Source organism: Grammomys surdaster, unplaced genomic scaffold, assembly GCF_004785775.1.
Source record: "Grammomys surdaster isolate TR1022 unplaced genomic scaffold, NIH_TR_1.0 126176, whole genome shotgun sequence".
In the NCBI taxonomy this organism is placed as follows: Eukaryota; Metazoa; Chordata; class Mammalia; order Rodentia; family Muridae; genus Grammomys; species Grammomys surdaster.
In genome coordinates, this window is record NW_021620983.1 from 226249 (window position 1) to 254060 (window position 27812).

Consider the following 27812-nt stretch of genomic DNA (forward strand, 5'->3'; position numbering starts at 1 on the left):
TAGTTCTTCAAAAAATAAATGTTTATTTCAAGTATGAAAAGTAAAGTTTAGACATCTCCCAAAAAACTCCATTCAGTTTAACAAAAGTATAAAACAAGACTTCTGAAAAAACCTTTACAATGAGGTACAAAATACTTAGGAATATACTTTGACATTCACAGTGGGCACTTTCTCAAAAATAAATTTTGCTAGTGTGCTTAGAAACAAGAATCTATTTACAGCCCCAGTCAAACAACCAAGTTCTCAGCAATGAATAGTTACCTCAGGATGACAGTGGTTCAAAGTAAGGTTTGTATAAGCCACCTTCATATTCTTTTTGGTTGCTGTTGTTTTGCTTTTAGAGAGAGGGTCACATGAAGCCTAAGCTGACTTCACTGGACTCACTATGCTGCTGAGAATGACCCTGAATTCTTGATCCTCTTGTGTCGACGCATCAAATGTTAGGGTCACAGGTGTGCACCACTGTATCAGCAAGACTTCAAACAGTAAACACAGTTCAACAATCCAGATATCACACACTTTGTAGTTCCCAGACAAATGCAATCTTCCCTTTGCCTGCTTACCAGCAGCTAATCCAACAATTCAGTCACACAGTATCAGTGAAAAATATAACATAAGCTGTAACTGAACTCCTTGGCTGAGAAATCCAAATGTGACCGTCCTGAGTTATTTTCAGTAAGGGATGAAAAGTCTGAAAAGAAAAGACTAGGGATGTCCTGGTGGTAAAAACAAAAATGACTACTTCCTGTGACTATTTAACTGGACTACTCCCGAGGCTTCTGCTTCTCTTCTCAAGGTACATCTTTTTGTAGGTCCGGAACATGACATTTGAGTCTTTTACTGGGTTTTGTAGCGTTTCAAATTCATCTGCACTGAGGCTTCTCTTAGAAAGTCTTGAGTCAGCAATGTCTAAGAAAACAAAAATGATACTTAATGTTGGGTACAACAGATATACAATCAGAAGTGAGGCAAAATGTACAGTATCTGTGGGAACAGAAAGCAGTGCTAGATCGCTGAGATGGCAACACATGCCTATCATCTCAGCATTTTCAAGGTTGGGGCAGGAGGATCTTCAGTTCAAAGCCAGTCTGAGTTTCACAGCAAGAACTTGCCTAAAAACCAAAGGAAGAACTGGAGAGATAGTTTAGTGGTGACTGTCTTAAGTCTCAGCTGAGTTTGAGGCCAGCCTGGTCTACCTAAAAAGTTCCAATCCAGCTAAGAAAACATAGCAAAACCTTGTCTCCAAAGGAAAAAAAAAAAAAAAGCAAGTGATTTGGTTATGGTTTCCAGCACCTACATCGTAGGGGCACACAACTGCCTACGAGCTCTAGGGTATCTAATGTCCTCTTCTGGACTCTAAGAGCACAACACCTACATGCACCTCACCCCTTCCCCTGTCATACATACACATAATTAAAAATAAATACAAGCTGGGCAGTGGTGGTGCACACCTTCAATCCCAACACTTGGGAGGGAGAGGCAGATGGGCTTCTGTGAGTTCAAGGCCAGCCTGGTCTACAAGACAAGTTCCAGGACAGCCAGCTCAACATAGAGAAACCCTGTCTCAAAAACAAACAAACAGCCAAACAAAATGGAGAAAATATAGAAAGGGAGTAGGCACATGACTGTAACTCAGCACTTAGAAAGTGGAGATAAGATGATCAGAGTGCAAGATCAGTATCAACTACACACAAAGTTCAAGTCCAGCCTGGGCCTATATAAGACACCATCTTTAAGAAAAAAAGCAGAAAAAGTATGACCATTTCCAAACAGTGAATGCAAAGGGTGTAATTTTGATATTCTAGCTTTGCTTCTCTACTTTCTAGGCATTTAGATGGAACTCTCTCACTTCAGGGCCTCCTTCCCCTATTCACTACACCTGCACTTTCGATCCTGCTTTAGCCATTCCTCTCACTGGCTGGCACTGTTATGCCCAGATTGCGGGACTCTCAGTCCCCAAAGAGACCACCAGGATCTATAGTTCCAATGCAAGCACCTAAAAGTCTTTACTCAGGCTCAAGCCTGGACCACAAACCTTCCTGATGGAACAGGATAAGAGAGTAGCTCAAGGTCTAAGGAAATGGGGGAAGCAGGGATTTCCAAGCCTTGGCATTACATGATTGGGTAAAAGAATGTTGGCCTTTAAGCTGATTGGTTCACAGTGTCTAGTCAACCCACAAGGAGAGACCACACATCTACAGGGAACATCTTGCCCTGGGAACAACTCATGTTTCCTTAGCCCACCCTGTTATTATTGGCTGGCCACAGCTGTTATGTCTACTTTGCAACTGCTAAGAATATCTCACGGTTTTTCTCAGAACTCCAGGTTGGGGGTCAAGACACTCTGAGGACAAGTTAACTTAAAATGGAGTCTGAAAAGCAAAATGGAGTTTATTCTGCTACTTTAATCCCTTCAGCACTGAGTGTGAACCCAGCAAAGCAAGCACTCCTTGGCTCTATAATCCGGGCTAGTCTCCCACTCTCTATAATCCTCCTGCCTCATCCCCTCAAGTACAGGGTTTACAAGCAAACAGCATGGATAGCTAAGCTTGTTCATATAAGCATTATCTTGGTATTTCTATGACTCAATCTGTACATGTTTGCTTATACACATTTGAATCTCTATTCTCATCTCTGTTAAATTTGGAGCTAGACAGAGATGACTCAGTGATTAAGGGTACACACCCCTCTTGAAGTGGACACAAGATGTAGTCCGAGCAGCCACATTGGTGACTCAAAACTGTTATAAATCCAGCTTCAGGGGACCTTACTCATGTGCACACACCCATAGACCCACTTATTACAAGTCACTTAAATTTAAATATCTTTTTAAAAATTCTATCATTGTTCCTAACAAAATTGTTTCCAATTACAAGACTCTGAAACTCTTTTAACTAAGCAAAATTTAAGACACAACTCTTCAGCTCTACCTTCTAATTCTCAATGCAGAAACCCAAGACAGTACATTCATTCCACTTTTAGCTAATAGACAATGAGGATCCAGTTAATACAGTTTTTGTTTAGCATGAAGAGAGCCCTGGATTCTATTCTTGGCAGCACATAAACCTTCAGCATGTGGGAGCTGGAGGCAAGAGAATTAGAAGTTCATGGTGAGTATAAGGCTACCATACTAGATAGTTGCCAAGGCCAATCTCCAACAAACAAATAAAAGCTACCATGATAATTAGCTTTCTGTATTTTAAATACTTACACCATTCTCCTCAATAAACTTTGAAGAAAGGGACCAGGCCCAAATCCTTATTCTAGCAATGTGGAAAGCCAGACGACAAATGGGAATGTACTTGCCTACTTTATCTAGGGAATTGAATGAATGAGCCTGCAAAAAATTAAGTGGCAACTGAAAGACATTACTTGAGGCCAATCCAGCCTGCCACAGATCTTAGTGAAGAGTTTAATCACAATTACACAATATTCTTATTTACATATCACTTGATACAATGTCAGAATTGAGGTCATCTCAAATTCAGAAAATCATTATCTCTACCCCTACTCAGGGAAAAGGTTCAAAAACTCCCTTACCTAATTCAGTGTGATAGAATTATTTTCCTGTTAAAAGGAACTAGATAGACCCTGGTTTCCCACTCCATCCTGACAGAGAAAACAACACTATCTTACCTTCAGAAACAAACACCAAGTTACTAAAAAACAAGTAAAATAAAACTGTGCATTGTGATAATATTGTAATTATATCCATGTTTTTCATACACAAGCCAGCAACTTAAAAACACAACAAAAAGGGAAACAGATGATGGCTTACCTATTTCTTGACTTGATTCAGGCATCTTTGTCCTTGTAGGGATGCATTTTAACCAGTCTTCTTTTGTACTTTTTATTCCTGAAACTGTTTAAATATTTGTTTTCAGATATATAATCTTTACTCCTCCATTTTAGCTTAAAGAAACCAACCAAGACCTCACCTAAATGTATGTAATACTGATGATATACTATACCTATATTCCATAGGTAACACAACCTTCTCTAAAGGGCTTAAAAAATCATTTTCCCCAGGTGAGTATTTTATAACAGAAAAATGAATAGTTTTTAATTGTCACATTAAGAAAGCATTTTCTTACCTTGGCTGAATAACCAACATTTCTCACGGCATTTACAAGTATGAGAAAGTTACTGCCCCTGCTCAATCCCAAATTTCTATTTACACCCAAGTTCTCAGATTCTAAAAACCTAATACAAAATGCCTATTAAAATTATCCTTTTTGATTTTAGTTTTATTTGTTGTTGACAGGATCCCATTATGTAATTCTGGATGGCCTGGAGCTCACTATGTAAACTAAGCTGGTCTCAAATACAGAGATCCACCTGCCTCTGCCTCCTAAGTGTTGGTATGTGCCAGCATGCCTGACCTTGAAATCAGCTAAACTAAATTATTTTTGTATTCTATACCTACAACCTTCCACAAAGAAATACCATTTATGCCATAGTTTTATTCACCTCAACAAATATAACCAGAGGGGGGGGAAAAATCCCAGATTAAACTAAAACTTCAACTAAAACCTCGTATTTTTCCAATCTGAATTACATTGCACAATGTATTAGCTAAAATATCTACAACTTCATAACCTTCTCTTATGACCACAACTACTCACCCACATTTCCCCTTAATTCTGCACTTCACAGAGATGCTACCTATGACTCATGATTGCTATTCTTGATTCATTGTTTTTAGTTTTTTCAAACAAAACCTTGTAGCCAAGGCTGGTCTTAAATTCCCTAGATTCTTGTGCCACCAGCATTCCACATATACCACTTTGCCCAGTCACCATTTAGACTTTTGTGACTAATTTGAGATTAATTTGTTCTAAGCAATTACAGATCTTACAGGCCTTCTATTTAAGACAGAATAGATGCTGCCTTTTAACTTTGGGGAAACATCTTCATCTTCAGTGTCAAAGTAACAAAAGAACCCATTATTAACAAGTACACTACCTCCCAATATTTGGAACAAAGTTTCAATAGGAGCCTCTTTGAAATTATAAGTACAAAAGCTAAAACTAAAACCAAGACTCTGGCTGAGGTTCAGGGTCTAATACCAGTGGTTTGATCACCAATACAACAAAACTCAAAACTTCTTGAAATAAATGTATACTTGATTCTTTTAAACTTTCACTATGAGAAATGCTTTTCACAGTGTAGTTTCTTTGGGACTAAATATTTGTATTCAGTAAATGTTAAAGTTGAAAATCTTGTCAGCAGTAATTTACTATTATTTAAAATAAAAAGCAACAAACATAAAACAAATGCTATCCTATTTATTCACCCACTCCTAAGATTACACCTCTACTGTTCCTCATACATAAAACCAATAATTGGGTCCCGTGGCTTACTTTTCTACCACTTGGGAGATGAAGACAAAAGGATCAGAATTAAAACAACCTTGATAATATAGTGGTTTAACACCAACCTGAACTATGTAGAACTTTCCCCATTCCCCCAAGGAAAAGAAAAAGAAGAGAAAATTATACTGGACCTTGCACAGGTGCTTGCACTTTCTCAGGCCCAGGCCTAGGCCCAGGTTCATCTTGCTTGTCAACAGAGCTTGTATTCTTCAATAGCACATCTGGACATAACTTAAACTCCAGCATACTAGGTTTGTCTATGTCTTTTGCTTTGAGTACTAAGCTTTTCTCAGTACTAAGCTTCTTGGATGCATTGTCCAATTTGGTGAGACATATGCTTTCCCGTTCTGTGCATTTAAATGCAACTCGATTCAGGTACTGTTTCCTTTGTTCCTTTACCTGGAGAGGCATCTGGCTGGACTCATTACTCATACGTGTCTTATTATTATCGGTTTTGTCAGGCTGATTATTATAGGTTTTGACAGGCTGCTTCCCACCAAACTTTCCTTGACTATTATTTGACAAGCTGTGTGTTCTAGACACCTCAGAATGGTGGATCTTGAAACCTTTACCATGGCCAGTGGAATTATTTTCCAGTTCTTTTGAGGTCTCTGCACTGTTACTCGGCCCCTCAATTAACTTTCCCCAGCTTACTGCTTCAGAATGCTTACTGGTCTTCACATGTTCTGAGTCACACAGCACACTTTCTACACACGTGTTTCTGGAAACACTATTCCCAGTTACATGTTTGTCTTTCTGCCGTTGTAAATATTCCTGCACTGTTATAACTCTAGTACTTTTAGAGGTGCTACCCTTTGAGTCTGAGGACTCAGGACTTTGGACAGTCTTTTCTTGAACACTGGCTCTTTCATTTGATTCTGTGAGAGCACTGCACGATTTGAGTGTGTCTCCAGCATGTTTCTTCTGCTCTAGCTTGTCATATTTCTTTTTTTTTATTTCCACATCTGGAATAACTGCGTGGTCTATCTTTCTTTTTTCAAAATATTTCACTCTGGAGCCACCTGCTTTGAATTTTAGTTTTTTCTTTTCTGGAGACACTGACTGTACCAAAAAGGTATTCCTCCTGCATGGATCTGTAGTTGATGAAGGTTCTAAAGGTGCTTTTACTGGACCCGAGTCTTGGGATGTGTGTTTTTTCTGTCGGCTTTCCTGAGAAGCTTGTTTAGAAAATGGCATGTTTTTAGCAGAATTAGAAGTTATTACATGAAGTATTTCGGAAGTTGCTATTTTATTGCTGTTTGAGGGATTTCGTATGTCACATTTAGATGAAATATTTTTTAGTTTTTGCTCCATTTTCATTGAGCCATCATGCCTTATTTTAAAATTGCCCTTTTTATCTTTTTTGTAACATTTAACTAAAAACTGACAGGTTGATTGTTCCTCCCTGCTGTCTTTTGTTTTAGATGCTTCGGTCTTTTTACCATGCAGTTCAGAAAAATGGTCTTTCTCAGCTGCTTGGGTCAGAGGAGTTTTTGAGTTATCAGAAACAGGATTAATTTCAAAAATAGTGATTCCACTATTGCAGGGCTGTTCTCCTTGCTTGTTGCTGTTGATGTCCAAACACCGGTCTTTCTCCTTCTCTTCTGTGGAACTACAACGACACTGTGGCACACCTTCATAAACCACGGAGAGCCAACCCAAAGCACAGCAATGGATTTTGTCTTTCTCTGGGTCCAACATTCCAAGGTCATGACTTTCTTCTCTAGGGACCTGTGAGTCAGATAGGCTCTTTACTTCTGTAACAATTTCTTTATTCTCAGGTTCTGCCAACTTGTCTAACTCATAGGGCTCATCTTCTTCAGGAAATAGTTCTTTGATTTGTTCAGAGTTTAATACTGTAATTTTTATTTGGTCTGTGCTATCCCCAGACACGTTACTAGTTTTACCACCAGTTTGATTTTCTATAATTTTATGTGTCTTTTGTCGATCCACAGACACTTCACGTCTGGTAACAGTTTCGATGCCATAAGGAAATTCTTTTAAAAGCTCTGACAGCTGATCATGTAGGTATAAGATAGGTTCACTTTCATCATTATTCTCATTTATTTCAGGAAGACTGTGGACTGACTTATTGCTGAACATCTCAGTTTCCTGAGGGTGAGGATCCTGCTGATCAGCAGCCGGTAAACACATATCCTTAGCTGTGTTTTCCTCTACGGTTTCTCTGTTTGCTTCCACATACTCACAAGATGCTGGCTCTTTGAGCAGCAGAGGCTCTGGTTGCTCGATGACCTCATGAGGAACATCTGTACACTGCACACACTTATCTTTCTGAAAGCTAAAGTCTTTACTTTCAGTGGTATCATGCACTTGTTCTTGTTGACTATTAGTTATCTGATTAGGTGAAGGTTTCTGGGGCTCATTTTGTACAGAGTTGAATATCTCAGCTATCTTGGAATTGTAAGATACATCCCCTTCTGCAAGAGAACAGATACTTTCGATTTGTATCATGGGTCCACTCACAATGGTGCTGTCCACAGGCTTAGGCAGAGCTTCAGCACCCAGGGGAGAGTGCTTTCCTAAGCTGCTATCAGCTATGTCTGGAGCATCCTGTGTTGGTTTGTGCTGCTTTTCCTTATGAACAGGCAGAGAAATCTCTGCTGATAGGTTACAACCTGCTACTGTTCCTATACTATCAAAAGATAAAGCCTGTTGGTTTTGTAAGCTACAAACACTACCTTCCTTAACAACTGGATACAGTGTTTCAGGTAAAGCTTCAGGCACTAACTCTTTCCCAGGTAAGGTATTAGTATCTGAAAGAACTAAAGGTGACACCACAGCAATCTGAAGCTCTGTTCCTTTTCCAACAGCCACACCCGAAGATTCACAACTCGGTGTGAGAACTGACAATACTGTTTGTGACGAGCTCATCATTTTCTGAGAATTTCCAACACTGGAACAAATACTCTTAACATGAACTTCATTTGTGGGATTTGAACTGCCAACTACTGTGGTATTGGTTCTTGATGTGTTACACTGTTTTTCTTCTAAGGGTTTTGGAACACTCTCTTCTGTGGTTTTTGGAGGTTGATTTTTCCAAAGAGAAAGACATGTTGCTAGCAATTCCATGGAGCAGTCATTGCCATTTTTAGCAGACATTTCTTTTGCTGAAAATTCAGAATGCTGAATTGGTTCAGTATAAGAAGTATTGGCTGTTTTACTACAACCAGCTGCCATCAAAAGGCTTTTATTAATTTTAATTTTTCTTGCAAGTTCTGAAAACTTCTTTTTGATTTCTACGAGTGATTTAATATCCCTGGCTAGCTTTTCTTTTGTGGCATTTGTGTCTATTACTTGATTTGTACTTGGATTGTAGGAAAATTTTCTTTTTTCTTGATTTTGAACGAGCGCTTCAACACCATTCCCAGATCTAACAGATTCACTGTAAGACTGCTTGGTATTTACTTTCAATTCACAGAACTTTCCAATGGTGACTTTTTCATTAGTGTTCTGCCACTGCTGCTTAAGGCCTCTGTAAGTATCTTTCTTTTTTTCAGATGAGTGCACTTCTGAACTCTGTGGAACTTCCATAGGCAAGTGTTTAGAAACAGGCTGAGCATTTTGCACATGTTGGTTTCCATATCTACAGCTATAAGGAAGGGCAGAGAGTCTTTGGCTAGTTTCTGCAGCATACTGATGTGATGACAAATGTACAGAATGCTTTGACTGTAAGCTCTGTGTATACGTTGGGAGCTGATTATTTTTAACTTGTGATGATGTAGTATCTGGCAGTATGTAAGAGTAATGTTTTGGAGGTGGCCTGTATTCAGGATAAGTAAGTTCATTGGATGTATACTGTGTCCAGTCAGTCAGCTGATCTGGTATGAAGTGATTAAGTCCCTGATTTCCTTGATATGTTATAGGTACTTTTCCAGAATTTAAAGGAACCATTTGTAGTTGCATAGAATAGGTATCTGATGTGACAAGCTGACTCTGTGGTGGATGCATGTAAGGCATATTAGTCCCTCCATCAGGATTATGGGATATGGTTGCTTCTGTATGGGAAGGTATAAAATTCTTCATTGGAGAGCCCAACCAGGCATTTTGCATAACTCCTGAAGACGCTGTTTGCAAATTGTGGTTTGGTTGTTGGGGTCCTTTAACATTTGTAGATACAATTCTTTCCACTGAAGACTGAGAGGCCACAATTGTCCTGCTAGGCATATTAGAAACAGAGATCTGAGTCTGAGGAGTTATATAATTTCTGCTGCTCAGAAGTGGCTGTGAAACTGAATTTGAATTACTAGAATACATGCATGCTTCTTGGTTATGGGCAGGATAGCTGAAAGAACTTTGAGATGTTGTAGAAGTCATTAAAAACTGCTGTAATATAGATGACTGGGTTTTAGAATATGGTGGGGGTTTGCAAATATTGTCTGGTTTTGTATTCCAACTCATAGTTGATCTGACTTAGCAGAATTGTAAAGTCTGTGGTTTTTGAATGTCATAAATCTGCAAGAAATACAAACAAAGATCTTTAATAAAAACTTTTCTCTCCACCCCCTATTTCTTTTTTCTTTTTCTTTTTCTTTTTGAGAGACAGTCTTTCTGGCCTAGAACTCCTTCTGTAGACCAGATTGGCTTCAAACTTATGGTAATGCCACCACCCAGACAAAATTTTAAAAAAAAGCAAACCATGTCTATGGTAACTAAAAAAGCACCTCAAATTAATAAGTTGTACACTTAATCTGGAAAGAGAATTAGTAACGGAAGCTGCAACAATAACTGAGAAAATTGTCAAGATCAATAGTAAAGATTCACTCTGAAGAAAGCAGCTATCACCTTCTGTTACATTTAAGTGGCATTTCTCTGCTCTTATTATTTTTGAGGTGTAGGTGATGGACTACAAGTCTCAGGTATGCTAAACATTCATTCTACCATTAACTATATATGTTAACCTGTTTCCACTATTTTGATAATTTATTCTATCCAATCCATGCTAGTTGTAAAGCAAAGCTTACATAAAAATTTCTTACTGAATATCCCTGACACAGTTATATTGGAGTACACAATATTACTTTTCATAAATTTCTAAGCATAAACAAAAGTGTGGAGACCTTTTGGGGCTGCTTGACAGAAATCTGACCTTGGCCAAGGACAAGGAAATGGGGTTTAGGCAGGAATCTGACATTGGGACATGACGAGGAAGTAAGTTCAGGCAGGAATCTACTTTTAGGCTAAAACAGAGAAGTAATTTCAGTCAGGAATCTAAGTCTTAGGCTAGAATAAAGAAGTAGGTCTCAGGCATGAATATGACTGTGGGCTAGAACAGAGAAGTAGGCTCAGATATTTTGTCATCCTGATGAGCCCTTAGAAACAGTTATCATGAGAGTGGATCAAGGGACTTGCTTATTGTCTTGTTTGTTCCTTGACTATTTGCATCTATTGTATTGTTGGTTCCTCAACCTAGAACTGACCTAAATACTTGCATGTAATTAAAATGGTTTAAAAGAAATTGGGGCCGGCAGTGGTGGCGCATGCCTTTAATCCCAGCACTTGGGAGGCAGAGGCAGAGGCAGGTGGATTTCTGAGTTCGAGGCCAGCCTGGTCTACACAGAGAAACCCTGTCACGGAAAAACAAAACAAAACAAAACAAAACAAAACAAAACAAAACAAAACAAAACAAAACAAAACAAAGAAATTGGGAAAAAATAAACCTGCTCAGCCTTCAGCCTCAGAACTGGATGGGGGTCATGCTGCAATACTGTCTAATTGTCTCTTTTCCTTTAATCCTCACTCCTGCGCTGGAGAACCTGGTGACTGACTGAACTGGCTTGGTCACAAAAGTTAATAAATAAAGCTTTCTACTTGACTCTCAGCTACTCAAGAAGCTAAGTGGGACTGTGAAAACGTCTGGACAATATGGAGAGACCCTATTTGAAAAAAATCAAGCAAAAATCTAAAACATCTTTTAAGACAAATGGAATCCTACCAAACACAATCTACTGTTTGTCTGTGTTTTATTATCATACATAGGCAGGTTATTTTATTTCACTAGAAATGTATCTACTTACATGGCATTCTACTAATGGCTATATTACTCTTGACATACCAGGAAATTTACTTGAGCCAGGACTGGTTGTGTATGTCTATAATTTAAAAGCTGAAGCAGGAAGACAGCAAGTTTAAGGAAGCCTATCTGGACAACTCAGTGTCCCATTTCAAAGTAAAAAGTTAAAACTGTGAGGGTTCAGACGGTCTGAAGGTTCTTTCTCAAGCACAAACCCTACAAAAGGTAGCAACATGACTTCAGAAAGCTGCAGGCGTGAGATAATGTAGAAATGTCCTCTAGCACAAACAAGACCACAAAACTAGAGAAGTGTGGAAGAGGAACTCAAAGACTGGGACAAAGAAGCCTTGCATTCAATTCTATCTTTAGTAGATAGCTAAACTGCAGTAGGGACAGCTGTGGAAAAACAAAACTTAATCATTCATGAAGTGAAGCCAGAGTCCTGTGTCTCTGTCTAGCACTGTCCCCCTCCTTTTCCAGGACCCTGTGTTGTCCATGGTTGTGCTAGCCTAGCCATAAAAACAAAAAAGAAAAATATATTTGTTCTTTGTCCCTAGTACAAAATTACATCACTTGCAATGCTCTGACTGACAGGAACATCTTCTTTTCCTTTCATCTGTCAAGAGCTTCTTTTCCTCATATTTGAATTTACACTACTGAGATAAGAGGAAGAACCCAGCTGGCACTTAGCACCAAAAAGATAGACCTTTCAACCCCACCCATAGCTTTAGAAAGAGAAGAAGAGCCAGAATTTAACTCTGCAAACACCACTATTGAGTGAAATGTGATATTAGGTAGTACTAAGAGGGTAGTATGTTCTGACTAGAAATGAAAATTCCACGCACCCCATAGAAAAAAAGCTTGCCAAATCCACCTCATCCTTCAGTTTTATTAAGTATAGCAAAGAAAGGATTGTCACAAGATATCCCTTAGTTTTACAATAGTTATCAGAGTGCAAGTCTCCCAGGAATGGGATCTGGGACTGTCTTGTGGAACTGAGCCTTTTAACTAGTGGAATTTGATGATACAGGATTGGATGGGGGTGGGGGGGAGGATACCCAGAAGGTATGCACAAAAAAAAAACAAAAACAAAACTAAATAAGTTGGCAGGGAGAAAATTCCCTGTTGTTACAAGTGGTGTATGAATATGAGAATACAGAATTAAAACCATGTGGGTTATGAGAAGAGACACACTAGAGTAGCTGGCAAACCAAAGGACCTTGCAAGGAACATGCGCTGAAGACAAACTTTAAGATACACAAAAATTCTGGACTTCCAGGCTTCAGAAACAAAAATGTTGGCTGAGCATTTTACTATGTTGTGTGTGTGTGTGTGTACACGCGCACATATGTATAATACAAAATGTTATCAAACTTTAACACTGTCCCAGTTCTGAACAAAGCTCCCCTAATACCAACAGATTTGAGACTGGGCCTCACTATTTATTTTGCCTTATCTGACCATTAACTTGGGGCGATACTCCTACCTCTCTACTTCTCAAGTGCTGTAATTACAAAACATGTTCAACCATGACCAACTAAAAACAACTATACATCCTGGTAACCCCATAATGGACGTTGGAGAATGGAAACCACTGTACCTGGACTATGGCCAGCTAACATATCTGAAATGCCAATTCCTGGCTCTGACATGGGTGCTGGGAATTTAAATTTGGATCTACTTGGTTAAACAGTAAACACCCTTACACCCTATGTATTTTAGTTATTTCATAGGAGCATGTAGTGATTTGGATGAGAATGGTTCATGTAGGCTCACATATTTGAGTGCTTAGTTCCCACCACTTGGTACTATTAGAAAGGGATTAGGAAATGTGGCTTTGTTGGAGGAGTTGGATCACTGGGGTTGATGTTAATGGAGATGGACTTTTGAGGTTTCAAAAATGGGGGTATTGATTGTTAATAGAGGTGGCTTTTGAAACCACACCTTTCCCAGTTAGCTCTGTGTCTCCTGTTGATGGACCAAGATATAAGCTCTCAACTATTGCTTAAATTATCTTAGTCAAAGTGTCTACACAGCAATAGAAAAGTACTAAGACAGAGCATAAGTTGGTTTTTTGAATCAAAGCATAAGATTTTCTTAAAATTTATCTACTGAAATATATTTTACATGTTCAGGGGCATAGTATAATTTGATACATGTTCTCAATGCACAATGGTTAAAGGTTAAATAAATTAAGCAGTAAGCCCTTCCATTTGTTTAATTTTTTGGGGGGGGTGGGTGGGTGAGTGGGTTTCAAGACAGGGTTTCTCTGTGTAGCCCTGGCTGTCCTGTAACTCGCTCTGTAGACCAGGCTGGCCTCGAACTCAGAAATCCACCTCCTCTGCCTCCCAAGTGCTGAGATTAAAGGCGTGCACTACCACCGCCCGGCCACTTGTTTAAATTTTAATCATTATTTTTGAGACTTTGTTCTTGCTATTTTCAAAATTTTCATAAAAATTTCTAAAAGCTTAGGTTTATCAAATACTGTTCTACTCAAGTGACTCTATTATACTCTGCCCAAATCAGAAATAAGCCGGGTATAGTGGAGCTGCTTGAAATTGTAGCACCTGGAAGGAAGGCTAAAGTAGGTGTATCATAAATTCCATGCCAATGTGGGCTGCACAGCAAAGCCATTTACCTCAAAAGAAAAAAAACAAGAGCTAGGGAAATGGCTCAGTGGGTGTTAGGGTTAGCTGTGCTTTTCAACTTGTCTCAAAGAAGAATCGTCTAGATTAGGATGCCCTGTGATCACGTCAGTGGAAGACTATTATGTTAACTGTTATGGTCTACTGTACACGGCACCATTCCATGGGTTTGGGCCCTGCACAGTATAAAAGAAATTGGCACAAATGCATGCATTCTCTCTCAGGAATATTTCAAAATTTCTTGCCTTAGTTTCTTGCAATAACAGACTTTAACCTGGAATTATTACCAAATAAATACTTTCTCCCTTTAAATTTCTTTTGCCAGAATATCACAGCAACATGAAGGAAAGAAATGATGGCAATGGACGGAGTGCTTGCCATAGGAAATGTAAAGGCTGGCTCCAGCATAATAGCATGTATAGGTAATCCCACTTCCCACATGAGATGCATTTATCAGGTTTGAGGCCAGCCTTGGAAACATAATATCCTGTCTCCAAAACAAAAATTAAAAACAAGCAAAACCACACTTATATAATGGAGGAATTCATTTTTCACATCCCATTTTATCTCCACTCAGAAACTAGGCCATGGACCATTTGCTATCTATCCTGGGTGAAAGGTTTCTGCAGTTCTGCAACTGATCTACCTGAGTTGCTTTAAGGCTGGCTTTTGCAGCCTCCAGTTAGCACCTCAAAGTGATACAGTGAGAGGCTAGAGAAAGCAGTCTGTAGGAACTGTGAGGCTCTAAATTGAGGTATCAGGAGAAAACGGGAGGACTTATCTCTGCCCTTTGTTCTCAGTACTTGTACAACTTAGAGCATGTGTTCACATGGTTAAAAAAAAAAAAGTTCACTACAAGTCTGCACATAAATTCAGTTATAAATTTAATAACAGGTTATAAGAGGGGCTGGAGAGATGGCTCAGCAGTTAAGAGCACTGACTGCTCTTCCAGAGGTCCTGAGTTCAATTCCCAGCAATCACATGGTGGCTCACAACCATCTGTAATAGGATTTAATGCCCTCTTCTGGAGTGTCAGAAGAGAGCAATAGTGTATTCATATACATAAAATGAATAAATAAATCTTTTTTTTTTTAAAAAAAAAAGAAGCTAAAACAAAGAATGCCTACGTGCACATACAACTAGGAGCAATTATCTGGCATTCACCATTTGTTACTAGTTTGGAGGGTCATGGGAAGAGACTAATTAATCCTTGAAGTTTTGTTTAGACAAACTCAGTCAATATCTTATCTCCTGTTTTTGCACCTGGGGTCCTGTGGTATATATCTTCTTTATGATCTTCAGTTAATGATTTCTGTAACCCCTTGGAATGTGCCCTAAGCTTTAGAGTTGTTATTTCCCAAGCAACTAAGCAGTCATGTTATAAAAGGAACTCAAATGTCTGGGAAGTGGAGGGTGTGCCTTTTGGAAAAAATGGTAACCCTTGCATGCTAGATGTTTCTGCAGAATAAATGGTCTTTGTCTTTGCATACTATCTGAATCTCAGGTCTTCCTCCAGCAATTTTCGGACCCTTACAATAACCATGTATGATAGTGTACACTTGGAGTTGAAGGCTAAGGAAAGAGGACCACTTAAACCCCAGTGTTCAGACAGTAACAAAATTTACTACCTAGAAGCAAACAAAGTCTACCATTTAGTTTTGCAGGAGATTTAATCTTATATGATATTACTACTATTACTATTTCCTTGCTTTATAGGAAATAGTAATAATATTATTACTATTTTTAAAAAGTGTAGGAAATTATAAAGCTGAGTTGAAGGAGGGTGGATAGGATGAGGATGAATAGGTAAAGATTTTTCACTCAAAAATTTTATGAAGATCTTACTAAGAGTCTGTGATGGTTAGTTTTTTTTTTTTAAAGACTTATTTATTTTATGTATATGAGTACACTGTAGCTGTTTTCAGACACACCAGAAGAGGGCATCGGATCCCATTACAGATGGTTGTGAGCTACTATGTGGTTGCTGGGAATTGAACTCAGGACCTCTGGAAGAGCAGTCAGTGCTCTTAACCTCTGAGCCATCTCTCCAGCCCCTGTGATGGTTAGTTTTAACAATCAAATTGACACAACCTAGAATCCATCGCCTAAAATAAGCCAAATCAGAGATTACCTAGATTAAGTTGATTTATGGGCATCTTGATTATGCTAACTAATTGAGGTGGTTCTGAGTCCTAGACTTCCAAAGAAAGCAAACTGAACACGCATGCTCTCATTCTTGCTCTTAACTATGGATGGAACCGGGTGCTTCAAATTCCTGCTTCAGCTTCCCCACAATGATAACCTAGAACTGTATGCCTTAAAAACTCTCTCTCCGGCCGGGCGGTGGTGGAACACGCCTTTAATCCCAGCACTTGGGAGGCAGAGACAGGCGGATTTCTGAGTTCAAGGCCAGCCTGGTCTACAGAGTGAGTTCCAGGACAGTCAGGACTACAGAGAAACCCTGTCTTGAAAAACAAAAACAAAAACAAAACAAAACAAAAAAAAACCCACCTCTCTCTCCCTTAAAATACCTTTTGTTGGGTTATTTTATTGTGGAGACATGACAGCCAGCCCTAATCCGATGGTACTGTCTGCCTGCCCAGAAATGAACTTCTCTGTCCCAGTCATTACAGTGCTACTAGAACTGAGTAATAATTTACACAGGTCCCTGGGATGACTAAAGGAACTTAATATGGAGCCAGACATCCATCCCCCAAGGGCCACTGACCTTTTACTCTGGAATGCCTGGGAAGTCCTAGTAGCCTGCAGGGGAGACAAGAATAGGATAATAGGCCCTGAGGTATTAACAGCTGCCTTTGTTTCTGTAAAACCTATTTATTGCTGTGGGAAGGGATGAATGGTCTTATTATTGTATAGTAGAAAAGTAGGAAACAACTGAGGGCAGTCAAACTATTCTCCTGCCCAGCTTTGAATTCCGTGGATTGTTGCAATACACACCTTTCTGATGTCGACCTTAAACCTCACCTTAACCCACCTTCTGTAGGGCATGCTGTTCAGCAATAAGGCTGTTGTCCTTCTGCTAGCAGTAAGAATAAATTCATTTAATCTGAATCTGAATTGAGTCTAAGTATTTGGCCTTTTCCATTGGATATGAATAGCACATTATCGCAATAGGAAGGAAACAAGGACAGGAGCTATTAACATATATATAAAAGGTCCATCTTGGCAAGCCCAAACTACACATCAATGTCCAAAAGTACCTACTTCTAGATAGTCTTGGTAGTGTCGACTACCTAGAAGTAGACAAAGTCTGCCATTTAGTTTTGTAGGCAATTTAATCATATAGGGTATTACAGTTATTATTTCCTATGAGAAACCTGAGAAGATGCTTATCAAAAAAAAGTATGTAGGAAGTTATAAACAGCAAGCTGAGTTGAGGGAGTGTAAAAAAATGTTCGGTCAATGTCTGCTGAGAAAATATCAAAAAAAAAAAAATCTTAAAAGAAAGCCGGGCAGTGGTGGCCCATGCCTTTAATCCCAGCACTTGGGAGGCAGAGGCAGGTGGATTTCTGAGTTCGAGGGCAGCCTGGTCTACAGAGTGAGTTCCAGGACAGCCAGGACTACACAGAGAAACCCTGTCTCGAAAAAAAAAAAAATCAAAAATCTCTGATCACTAAGAAACATTCATTTTAAAAATAATAGTGAAAGATATAAAAAATCATAAAAGATATAGAAAGTTTTATGACCCCAAACTGAGCCAAGAATGTAGACCAGCCAGTTCACAGGCTCCAGGTTCCAGGAACTGGCTGACCACAAAGGAGGAACAGAACTAAAAATACAGGTCAGCTGGGTTGTTCTGGGAAATGGCTGACCATAAGATAAATGACTGAACAATGTTAAATTCCCAAGAAAAATACGTACAGAATGTTTCCCATACTCCGCCCTGGTTTATGATTGACTAAATAATGGGTTGGGACTTTCCACTGTTTTTATGGTAATTCTTCCTTGGTTTCACCTTCACCCCACTGGTTAGTGGTTTTTTCCTTTAAATACCCTTCACTCCCAGGCCTCAGGGTCAAAACTCCTCTACCCCTGCATGGATTACGAGCCTCGGCCTCAGTGCGCTGATCCCCTAATAAACCTCTTGCTGGTTGCATCAAGATCGGTCTCTTGTGAGTTTCTGGGTGCCCATGATCTCTCATGACTTGAGTGAGGATCTCCCCTCTTGGGGGTCTTTCAATAGTAGTAATAATAATAAATGTAACCAACATTTTATGTGACAGGAAACTTCAGAAATGAAGACTATGAAGAATGAAGATTAATTGCAACTATCCATTTTCATGCTTAGATTTAAAGAATGAGCAGTTATGTAGACATGTGATTAGAGAGAGGGCTAGAGAGATGGCTCAGCAGTTAAGAACCAGGTGGTCTTCCAGAGTACCCAAGTTCAATTCCCAAAACCACATGGTAGCTTACAACCATCTGTAACATCTGATGCCCTCTTCTGGTGTATCTGAAGACAGCTACAGTATACTTATATAAATCGAATAAATAAAAAAAAAAAAAAACCAGATGAACATAGAACAAGGAATAATTGCACTGAATCTTTTAACTACGTTACCTTTCTAATGTCTTAACAAAGGCAAGCAGCTCCCTACTAGCAATTTATGTGCATTAACTTAGTCATAATCAGACAACAAAATACAATCATATACAAAGTATAAATTTAATAAAAAATTTAAAAACAAGAGAAATTGTGTTGGTACTGATTCTGTCATGTTTCTAATCCCTAAACACAACTGTATAACAACAGTCTACATAGCACTTACTTTGTATCAAGCATTTTAAATAACCTAGAAATGATGTAGTACACAGGAGAATAAACAGAACTTACAAAATACAAATCAAATATAAGCATCTTCTGGTTTTGGTACCTCAAAGCGTTTTTTAGATGCACAGCTGAGAATGGGGCTCAACCATAGAACACAGAAGGCATAGTTCCATGTTAGTCCAGAAAAACAGGTAAGGATTATATTAATCAGTCAAAACATGGGCTACTGGAAGCTTGGAAGTGGGCCATTCTTAGACCAGGATGAAGGGGAAGTTGTAAGGTCCTGTCAATAGGAACTAGGGAGTCAGAAGAACAATCTGTGGCTGTGTAAGTCTGATTCTTGTGGTTCTAAGTGAGTTCAGTGCCTCCACAATTCCCATAAGGTATGTAAGAGGTGACATAAGCTGGGTTGATTATTAATAAGAGTAAATAATTATGGCAACTGTTATTTCACTTTTTTTCTTTTTTAAGATTTATTTATTTTATTTATGAGTACATTGTAGCTGTCTTCAGATACACCAGAAGAGGGCATCAAATCTCATTATGGGTGGTTGTGAGCCACCATGTGGTTGCTGGGATTTGAACTCAGGACCTCTGGAAGAGCAGTCAGTGCTCTTAACCGCTGAGCCATCTCTCCAGTCCGTTATTTCACTTTTTTAAAAAAATGAATCCAACTAAAATACAAATTCTACTCAGAGACATGGGCCTCTCAATCAGATAACTTAATGTCATAGACTAGACAACATCTCAGTTAACAACAGACTACATATATACAAGGATGTGTGGTTTTACTCAATGTTGAGTAGACATTATGGCTATATTACTATCCTATCACTGGAATTCAACTTTACAGAAAACACATAAAGAAGTAAAATATCATTCTTGGAAATTTGCCCAGTGTCTTGTTTTAGTATTTATCCCAAGGAATATGACCCACTAGAGTGGTAGAGGCTCTTTAAACAGATATTTACTATTTATTTGTGTTTGTGTCTATGTAATATATGTGCGGGTGGGGTGGCCTCAGGTCAGAGGGAGGTGTGAAAGTCCCTGCAACTGGAGTTGCAGAGGCTTGCAGAGCTGCCCAACATGGATGTTGGGAACCAAACTCACGTCCTCTGGAAGGCAACTGCCCTTAACTGCTAAGCCATCTTTCTACCCCTGAAGAACTTTTTCTTCTTTTGAAAAAGGGTCTCATTCTGCAGCTGAGGCTAGCGTGAAGGAATCTCAGGTCTCAGCCTAAACTTAAAAATTAACTTCTCCAGAGAAGCGTTCGGGAGAAGCACATTCCAAAGACTTACACACACATTCCAGGAGAAGGGCCCCAGATAAGAGAATTAAAAGGTTATCAGGAAGCTGGACCCTTAGCACAATAAACCTGCGTAAACAGGAGCTATGGTAAGATAGACTTAGCTAATACTCATTGTCACAAGATAATGTGCAAATATGAGTTGTCAGGAAACCTGGCGGGGGGGGGGGGGGGGCTGGTTGCAGTCAGCCTTGTGGTTAGCACTGTTTAAGAGGTGATTGTAAAACTGCCCTCATGAGCCCTGTGAAAACTGTATAAAAACTGCTCTTAGCTTTAGCTCAGGGTTCCTCTAGCCTGTGTGTGAGGGGACCACAGCACACTGGATCAATAAATCTCATGCTTGCTTGCAGCAATCTGAGTCTTTTTGGGGCAAGGGCCCGGACGGGACCAGCTAGGTTCTTTCAAGCCTAAAACTCAAAAAAATCCTCTTATCGAATTGATATAATCTTCCCTAGGATGCTGAGATAAAAACCATGCCCAAAAAGCTGGTGGTCTTAAATAACTATAAAGTCCTAACAACTACCTCCAAGTATACATAGTAAGTTAATGTGTAGTAAGGAAGTATAAGCCAAGCCTTCAGAAACAACATTCCTGCAGGAACTACCATATGATATGTAATCCTATAACTTAGGAGATGGAGGCAGAAGGATCAAAGTTCAAAGCTACTCTGAGTTACCCTCTATCAAAAATAAAAGACAGACACAGGCAGACAGACACAGTCAACTGACTCTGATGAAATATAAAACTAAGTATGACATACAAAAATTTAAGTACCACTCCTTATAAGGAACAAGCCAAATGTGCCCCTTGGGGTAGACAGACCTCCTTGTGAAAAACTGAATAATTCCTGTTAAGAGCCCAAATGGTTTCAAAGAGATACCTGATGGAATTGTTTCTCTGTTATTTATAGGTCACACGGGCCACACACTCCAGGATCTACACTGGTTATTCAGATTCTGCTCAGTTAGCTGTTTACAAGAACTGCAACACAGACTTTTTGTAAACCTGGGAAGGAAAGCCTAGATCTTACAAACTGAAGGCTGGAGTTAATGATGGAAAGAGACTTAAAGAATCCCAATGGTCTCATTAGCCAGAGTACATCTTCTTGTCAGCACAATAAACAGGGTATAACAGACCCTGCCATCAGTCACACTGCAGTCAGTCATACAGGGTACTTTCTTGGCACCTGACCATGGGAAACCATGACTAATAAAGCAGAGTTGATTGTTTCCATTCATTACTAGGTTACCAAGGGTTTGGTAATCAGCAAGAAGAACTTGGAGCAGCTAATGAGTGACAGGACTAGCCCCAGGATTCCCATGTTTCATGGTTGAAGATTTGCAGAACTGGAGGTGGTGAAATGTCTCAGGAGGCAAAGAAGCTTGTTAACAACTAAGTAGATTTACTTCAATCACTCAGTTACAGACTAGTTCCAAAATTTAAGCTACCCTAATCACAGTATTTGTCCATTGGTATGTGTTCTGTGCTAGAAGCCCTGATGAAAAGACAAAGGGAACTAGTTCTATGTCCTTGTCCAGGGACAGACATGATAAAGTCTGGTCCAGGTTAGAGCCAGGGCCTCAATGGAGTTAGGGTTTCAGTTCCTGGGAACATGGCTTTACCCCCTGAAGAAGACTGGAGCTATCAGTCTCAAGGATGTTGAGTGCTCAGTCTGTGATGCATTTGAGATATCCTGTGTCTCTTTGTGTGCCATTGCTTGACTAGCTTCCAGATGACTTCATCACATTGTATGATAGCTTTCTGCTGACTGTCCCATTGTTCCCCTGTAAATCCTAAGACACTATTCTTTTTTTGTTTTCATTTCTTTTTTTTTGGGGGGGGGCAGGGTTTCGAGACAGGGTTTCTCTATGTAGTCCTGGCTGCCCTGGAACTCACTCTGTAGACCAGGCTGGCCTCAAACTCAGAAATCCACCTGCCTCTGCCTCCCAAGTGCTGGGATTAAAGGCGTGGGCCACCACCGCCCGGCCTAAGATGCTATTCTTAATAAATTTTCTTAGCATTAAACTTCAAAACCTTAGCTTTCCTGTCTTCTTTACTTCTCACCTCCCCATCCTCCCTTCTTCTCAAAAACCTGCCACTTAAGAATGACATGCTGAGGGCTGGAGAGATGGCTCAGTGGTTAAGAGCACTGACTGCACTTCCAGAGGTCCTGAGTTCAAATCCCAGCAACCACATGGTGGCTCACAACCATCTGTAATGAGATCTGATGCCCTCTTCTGGTGTGTCTGAAGACAGCTACAGTGTATTCATATATAATAAATAAATAAATCTTAAAAAAAAAAAAAACAATAAAAAAAAAAGAATGACATGCTGAGCCAAATCACTCATATAGAATTTAAACACATAGACTTGTCAGGATTCATAACAGTTAGTCTTTAGTGGCATAATGAACAGTAAATTTCACTAGTCATGATGCCTAGCACAAGCTGGCTTAGAACTCATTACATAGTAGAGACTGACCTCATATTTGTGCCAACATGGTCAGCTAAAACAACAAAAACAAAAAAAATCTCTGTATGCATGCGTGTTTGTGTTTTGAGACAGGGTCTTACTACATAGCTCTGATTGACCAGACCAGATATTTGTCATAAAGGAGATGGGGACTCTGGGTTATACATTGATACCATGCTCAATAAAACTCCCTGGGTCAAAAGAAGAACGATGTTCTATTAGTAATATCACTATATGATTGTCTTCAAACTCAGGTCTACCTAACTCTGCCTCAGAAGTATTAAGATTAGAGGCATACACCATCACATGGGGGAAATGACATTTCACATTCAAGCCATAACAATTAGCCAAAAAACTACCCACAAAGAAATGTTTGGGCTCAGATGGCTACATACAGATATAAAAGCCCCCTCAAGAAATATTAATGCAAGTAAGTAAAATCCAAGTGCATATTAAAATTCTATGTCATGACTCTAATTCAAGGATAGCTCAACATTCCAAACTAATGCAGAATCAATAAAAGATTCAAAAAGGATAAAAATTGGATGATCTCAATAGATATAGTAAAAGCATATTAAAAATATCCCAACTGCCTTTCCAACTTGGGCCCAAGAGAATGGCATGGGGAAATAGAAAATTTCCCGGTGATAGGAAAAAGGTCACTCTGCCATCAACTGAAGTAGTGATCTAAGGGTAATATAGCGTTGATATTCATTCATAGGAAGGAGCTTTAAGAAGTATTCCTCCCTCTAAGCACTCCAAGTATTTGCCAGAAAGGAGATGGGGACTTGGAGTGTGCACATTGCTACCAGGCTCAATAAAACTCCCTGGGTGAAAAGAATAAAGATGTTCATTGGTAATATCACTGTATGACTGTCCTATGTAAAGAGGACAAGGATTCAAAAACGCTGGTACTTACACCCCTGTTGTTACTACAATCAAAAATCTACGTGAGAACTGCTGAGGGTTACAAAACTGCAAAAATAAAATACTCACAACCCCTGCCATATTTAATGCTTTAAGAGTGACTTTTTCCTGTAAGAGAAAAAGAATACAGAATACCAAGTCTTGCCTGCACACAGGGGACAGCTACTTACAAAAATAGTGATCCCAGTCAAAGGTACATATGCCTTTTCATGGGGAACTAGGGGAAATTTAGCTAGGGTTAGGAAATCTAAAACTTTATTTGTGAGTGCTGAGGATATTACATGGGTCGGTTTCTTGAGTGGCTTATGTCCAGGTGGTCAGTGGGCTGCATTCCTGTTTCATAAACATTTAACCACAGGATGAAATACTCAAACCATTTATTTAAGGCAGCCCAGCACAGATGGCCCATCCTAAAAATATTTCTCCATCCTTGTGGGTATCTCCAGGGTGTTCTTTGGATGGGGAATCTTATGGCCTTGTTTCTGGAATTTATGGCCTAGTTCCTGGGACTGATGACTTGGGGGCCGGGAGGGGCATGTTATGGTCATTTTGAAGTCAGACCTAAAATGGAGTGTATATTGTTGTGGTGGTGGCTATTCCTGGTTGTCAACTTGACTATATCTGGAATGACTAGAATCCAGAATTGGAGGACACACCTGTGATCCAGATCTTGAGGCTGAAAGACACAGATTTCTGACCTAGATCTTGACATGGAGATCTTGAGGTATAGTGGCCATGAAAAGCGTAGGCCCAGGCAAGGTAGTACATATCTTTAATTCCTGGAAACTGAGGCAAGCAGATCTCAGAGCTCAAGGTCAGCCTGGGACAAAGCAAGTCCTAAATCCAGGCACAGTGTTACTTACCTTTATTCTGGGCCACATCTTCTGCTAGAGGCCCACATAAGAACATTCAACCGCTTGTACTTACTTGAAAGCACATCTGTTGGACCCTACTTCTACAGAAGACCAGCTGGCCTCGTGAGACTGAGCAACTATTAGATTCTTGGACTTCGCACCCACAGCTGCCCATTGTTGGGTTAGCTGAACTACAGACTGTAAGTCATCACAATAAATTCTCTTAATATATAGACATTCCATAAGTTTTGTAGCTCTAGAGAACCCTAATATAGTCCTCTCAATAACCACCTTTAATTCTAGCTCTAGAGGACATGATACCCTCTTCCAAACTCCAAGGGCACCTGCCCTAACATGCACATACTCTTCCTTCACTTTTTAAGCCTTACTAAATTACTAAAAACTGAAGCAACCAATCACACTGACCTAAGTGTATAAGCAGACTGCCTGCACCAATATACATTCTAAATAACTAGCAAAGAAAACTTGTTCAAAAAAAGTGATTTTAGTCATTGTTCCTTTTTTTTTTAATCATTTCCTTTAAAGCAGCCTTTGTTTTATTTCTAATTGAACTGAGTCTCCCAATTTATACATTTTAGTTTGTATGAAAATAAAAACCCCAGCCTCCAAGACTGGCTAAGAACCCAAGAAAGAGAATAAATAGTACAGCTCAAAGACAGCTGCTTGTTGGTAATTCTAATCTCACTTGAGGCCACAGGGCCAGCTCTAACTACATCCTTCTTTTACTAGTTAATTTAGCATACCAAGAATTTTAAGCACTGAATACCTGCCACCAAAAACAAAACAACAACAACAAAACAAAAACAAAAACAAAAAACAGAATTCAGGGTCTTAAGGTTTTTTTCATTTGCACTTAGTTTGCATTCCTATGGCCTGGGTTGGTGCAACCTCTTGCTTTACCTCTACCTGAATGGCTCCTACTTGTGTTTTGCATGGATTAGTTTTCAGAAGAAATGGAAAGCAAACGCTATTAAACCAAAATTCTTGAAGTTCACCTTTATTATAAAAAAAAGTTTAACAAGATTGCAATTCCCTAAAAACAGCCAAATCCCTAAAATCAAAGCACTGATAACGTACAAAATATCACAACTAATCAAACAGGTAAAAGGAAAAAGCAAGCAAGCAAACAAACCAACAAAAAAGCCTAGGGCAAGATTACTGTAGCCAAGAAATCCACTGAGTGGTTTAGACCACAGACAACAGAGGAAGGTTTGGCAAATCTAATCCCAGCAATCAGGAGGAAAAGCAGAAGAATCAGTAGAAAGTCATCCTTGTCAGTTTGCAAGTTCAAATCCAGCCTAGCTTTAAAATGCCTAAAGCCATAAAATTTTTAATCTAAACTCTATCAAGCAATTACTATGTGCCAGGAGCTATTTTAAGAGTGTTCTAAGAGGTTGGTTGACTGGTTGTTTTTATTTGGGAATAGTTTTTTCAGACAGGGTCTCAATATGTAGATTAGGCTGGCCTGGAACTTGCAGACTTTCCTGCCTCTGCTTCCCCCTTGTAACTTACAGTTCCATAATGCAGGTACTGCTGTTATCCCATTTTATAGATGAGGAAGCTGAGCAGGAAAGTCAAATTCTTCTGAGATTTTACAGTGAATGGTAGAGCCAAGTTGGAGGGGTCAAGCAAGACCTGAACCCAAGCAACATAACTGTGGGAATTATAGCCCCAGTTAGAAGAGGCTTTCTTTTTTTTTTTTTTGGTTTTTCAAGACAGGGTTTCTCTGTGTAGCCCTGGCTGTCCTGGAACTCACTCTGTAGACCAGGCTGGCCTCGAACTCAGAAATCCACCTGCCTCTGCCTCCCAAGTGCTGGGATTAACGGCGTACGCCACCACCGCCTGGCTAGAAGAGGCTTTCTAACACACTTTATGGTCATGGACTGGAACCCTAGAGGTCACTAAAGACATGACTCAATAGTTAAGAGTACTTGTGGCCCTAAAAGAGGACCTAGAATGGGGGTCCCAGCACTAACAAGTGGCTATTAACTGCCTGAAACTCCAGTTCTAGAGGATCCAGGCCTTCTGGACTCCACACAGCAAGCACACAAACTACACTTACATGTGGGCAAAACACGTACATATGCCCATAAAATAAAGCAACTTAAAAATAAATAAGAAACAGTCCCTGGTACCACATTTCCACCAAAAATAGGAGCTAGCCTCTGTCTAAGTAATTTGAATTCATCACCTATCATAATCTTTCCTAGGGTAGCAATCTGGCCTAGAGTTCCATCTCTAACACTGCCAAAATGAAAAAAACAAAACAAAACAAAAATCATCTCTCCCATCTCATTAATGAAAAAAATAAACTGTTAAGTACCATACCAACAACACTATTTCTTAAACTTTGCCATCAAATCCACTGTGTCCCATTGGTTCTGTGAAGGTTTTGTTTGGTGAGTTTCTGAGTCACTATGCAGTCCCAGCCAGCCTGGAATTTGGTATGTAGACAAGGCTAGCCTTAAACTCTGCCTGCCTTAGCCTCCCAAATGCAGAAATTAAAGGCAAGCACATGCCAGGCCAAGTTCTGTAGGTTTAAACAGTGATATTCTTTATTCCAAAATAAGTTACTCCGTAGTATAATGTAAACAGTCATCCAGCAGAACCAATATAGGCTTTTTAAAAAGGCAGACTTACCTGTAAATACAATTTTACCTTTTAGTCTCTTCCACAAGGAGTATATTCACGCCTCTAATCCTAAGAAAAGCAAGAAACATTTTTAAGAGTTAAGGTCTAATCTATTTCGCTTAAAGTGGTAATGAGAGCATACTAAGTTTACTGAATTGGTATCAGGTATGCTAAAAACAAAACTACTGAACTAGGCTACTCTCAAAATATTCCCTGCCACTAGAATTCAAGCGGGCTTCTCCAAGTTCACTATTATCCTGTAATACCAAAGCTAAAATACTTCTTTAGTAATTTTAGTGGACTGATAAAGGAGAACCTGATTGGGGCTGAGTGGAGCAGGAACTAAGACTTTAGCAAACCTGCATGGTAACAAGAAACAAACTTAAGATTCCCCTTAACCTTAGCACATTCATTAGACAATTTAAATCCCCACACAAGTTCTGTAGTCGGCCTACTGAAATGCACACCAGCTCACCCACTTTACCTGTTTTTCCATTTTTCTAGGAAGGCATTCTTAAGTACCACAAATGCAAACAGCTTCCGAGATGCTGCGGGCCGCGGCGCTCATCCAGGCCCGGGCGCTCAAGGGCGGAGCGCAAAGCAATTTCTCTGGGTCGCAAGGGTCAGGGCGCGGAAGACGGACACAGAAAGAAACCGAAAAGCAAAACAAAGCTTTGCTTCTTCTTCCGAAACCGGAAGGAACGCGAAGCTGCAACAAGCCCGCCTGCTACCTCAGGCCACCAACCGCAGACCGCGCC

The 27812-nt window shown here is 39.6% G+C and overlaps 1 protein-coding gene across 3 annotated transcripts; it reads right to left on the reverse strand.

Moving 5' to 3' along the window:
• Resf1 (retroelement silencing factor 1) lies at nucleotides 1-27807 on the reverse strand. 3 transcript variants are annotated; one of them, XM_028757597.1, is made up of 6 exons: nucleotides 27539-27807; nucleotides 27064-27123; nucleotides 16780-16814; nucleotides 5507-9848; nucleotides 3779-3862; nucleotides 1-909 (listed from the first exon to the last, which is right to left on the reverse strand). In XM_028757597.1, the coding sequence occupies exons 4-6, from the start codon at nucleotides 9792-9794 to the stop codon at nucleotides 752-754; spliced, it is 4530 nt and encodes a 1509-aa protein (XP_028613430.1). In that variant the 5' UTR covers nucleotides 9795-9848; nucleotides 16780-16814; nucleotides 27064-27123; nucleotides 27539-27807; the 3' UTR covers nucleotides 1-751. The 3 variants fall into 3 exon arrangements, with proteins under 3 accessions (XP_028613430.1, XP_028613429.1, XP_028613428.1); XM_028757596.1 differs by lacking the exon at nucleotides 16780-16814 and having other exon boundaries at nucleotides 27082-27123; XM_028757595.1 differs by lacking the exon at nucleotides 16780-16814.
• Between the last annotated feature and the right edge of the window lie 5 nt (nucleotides 27808-27812).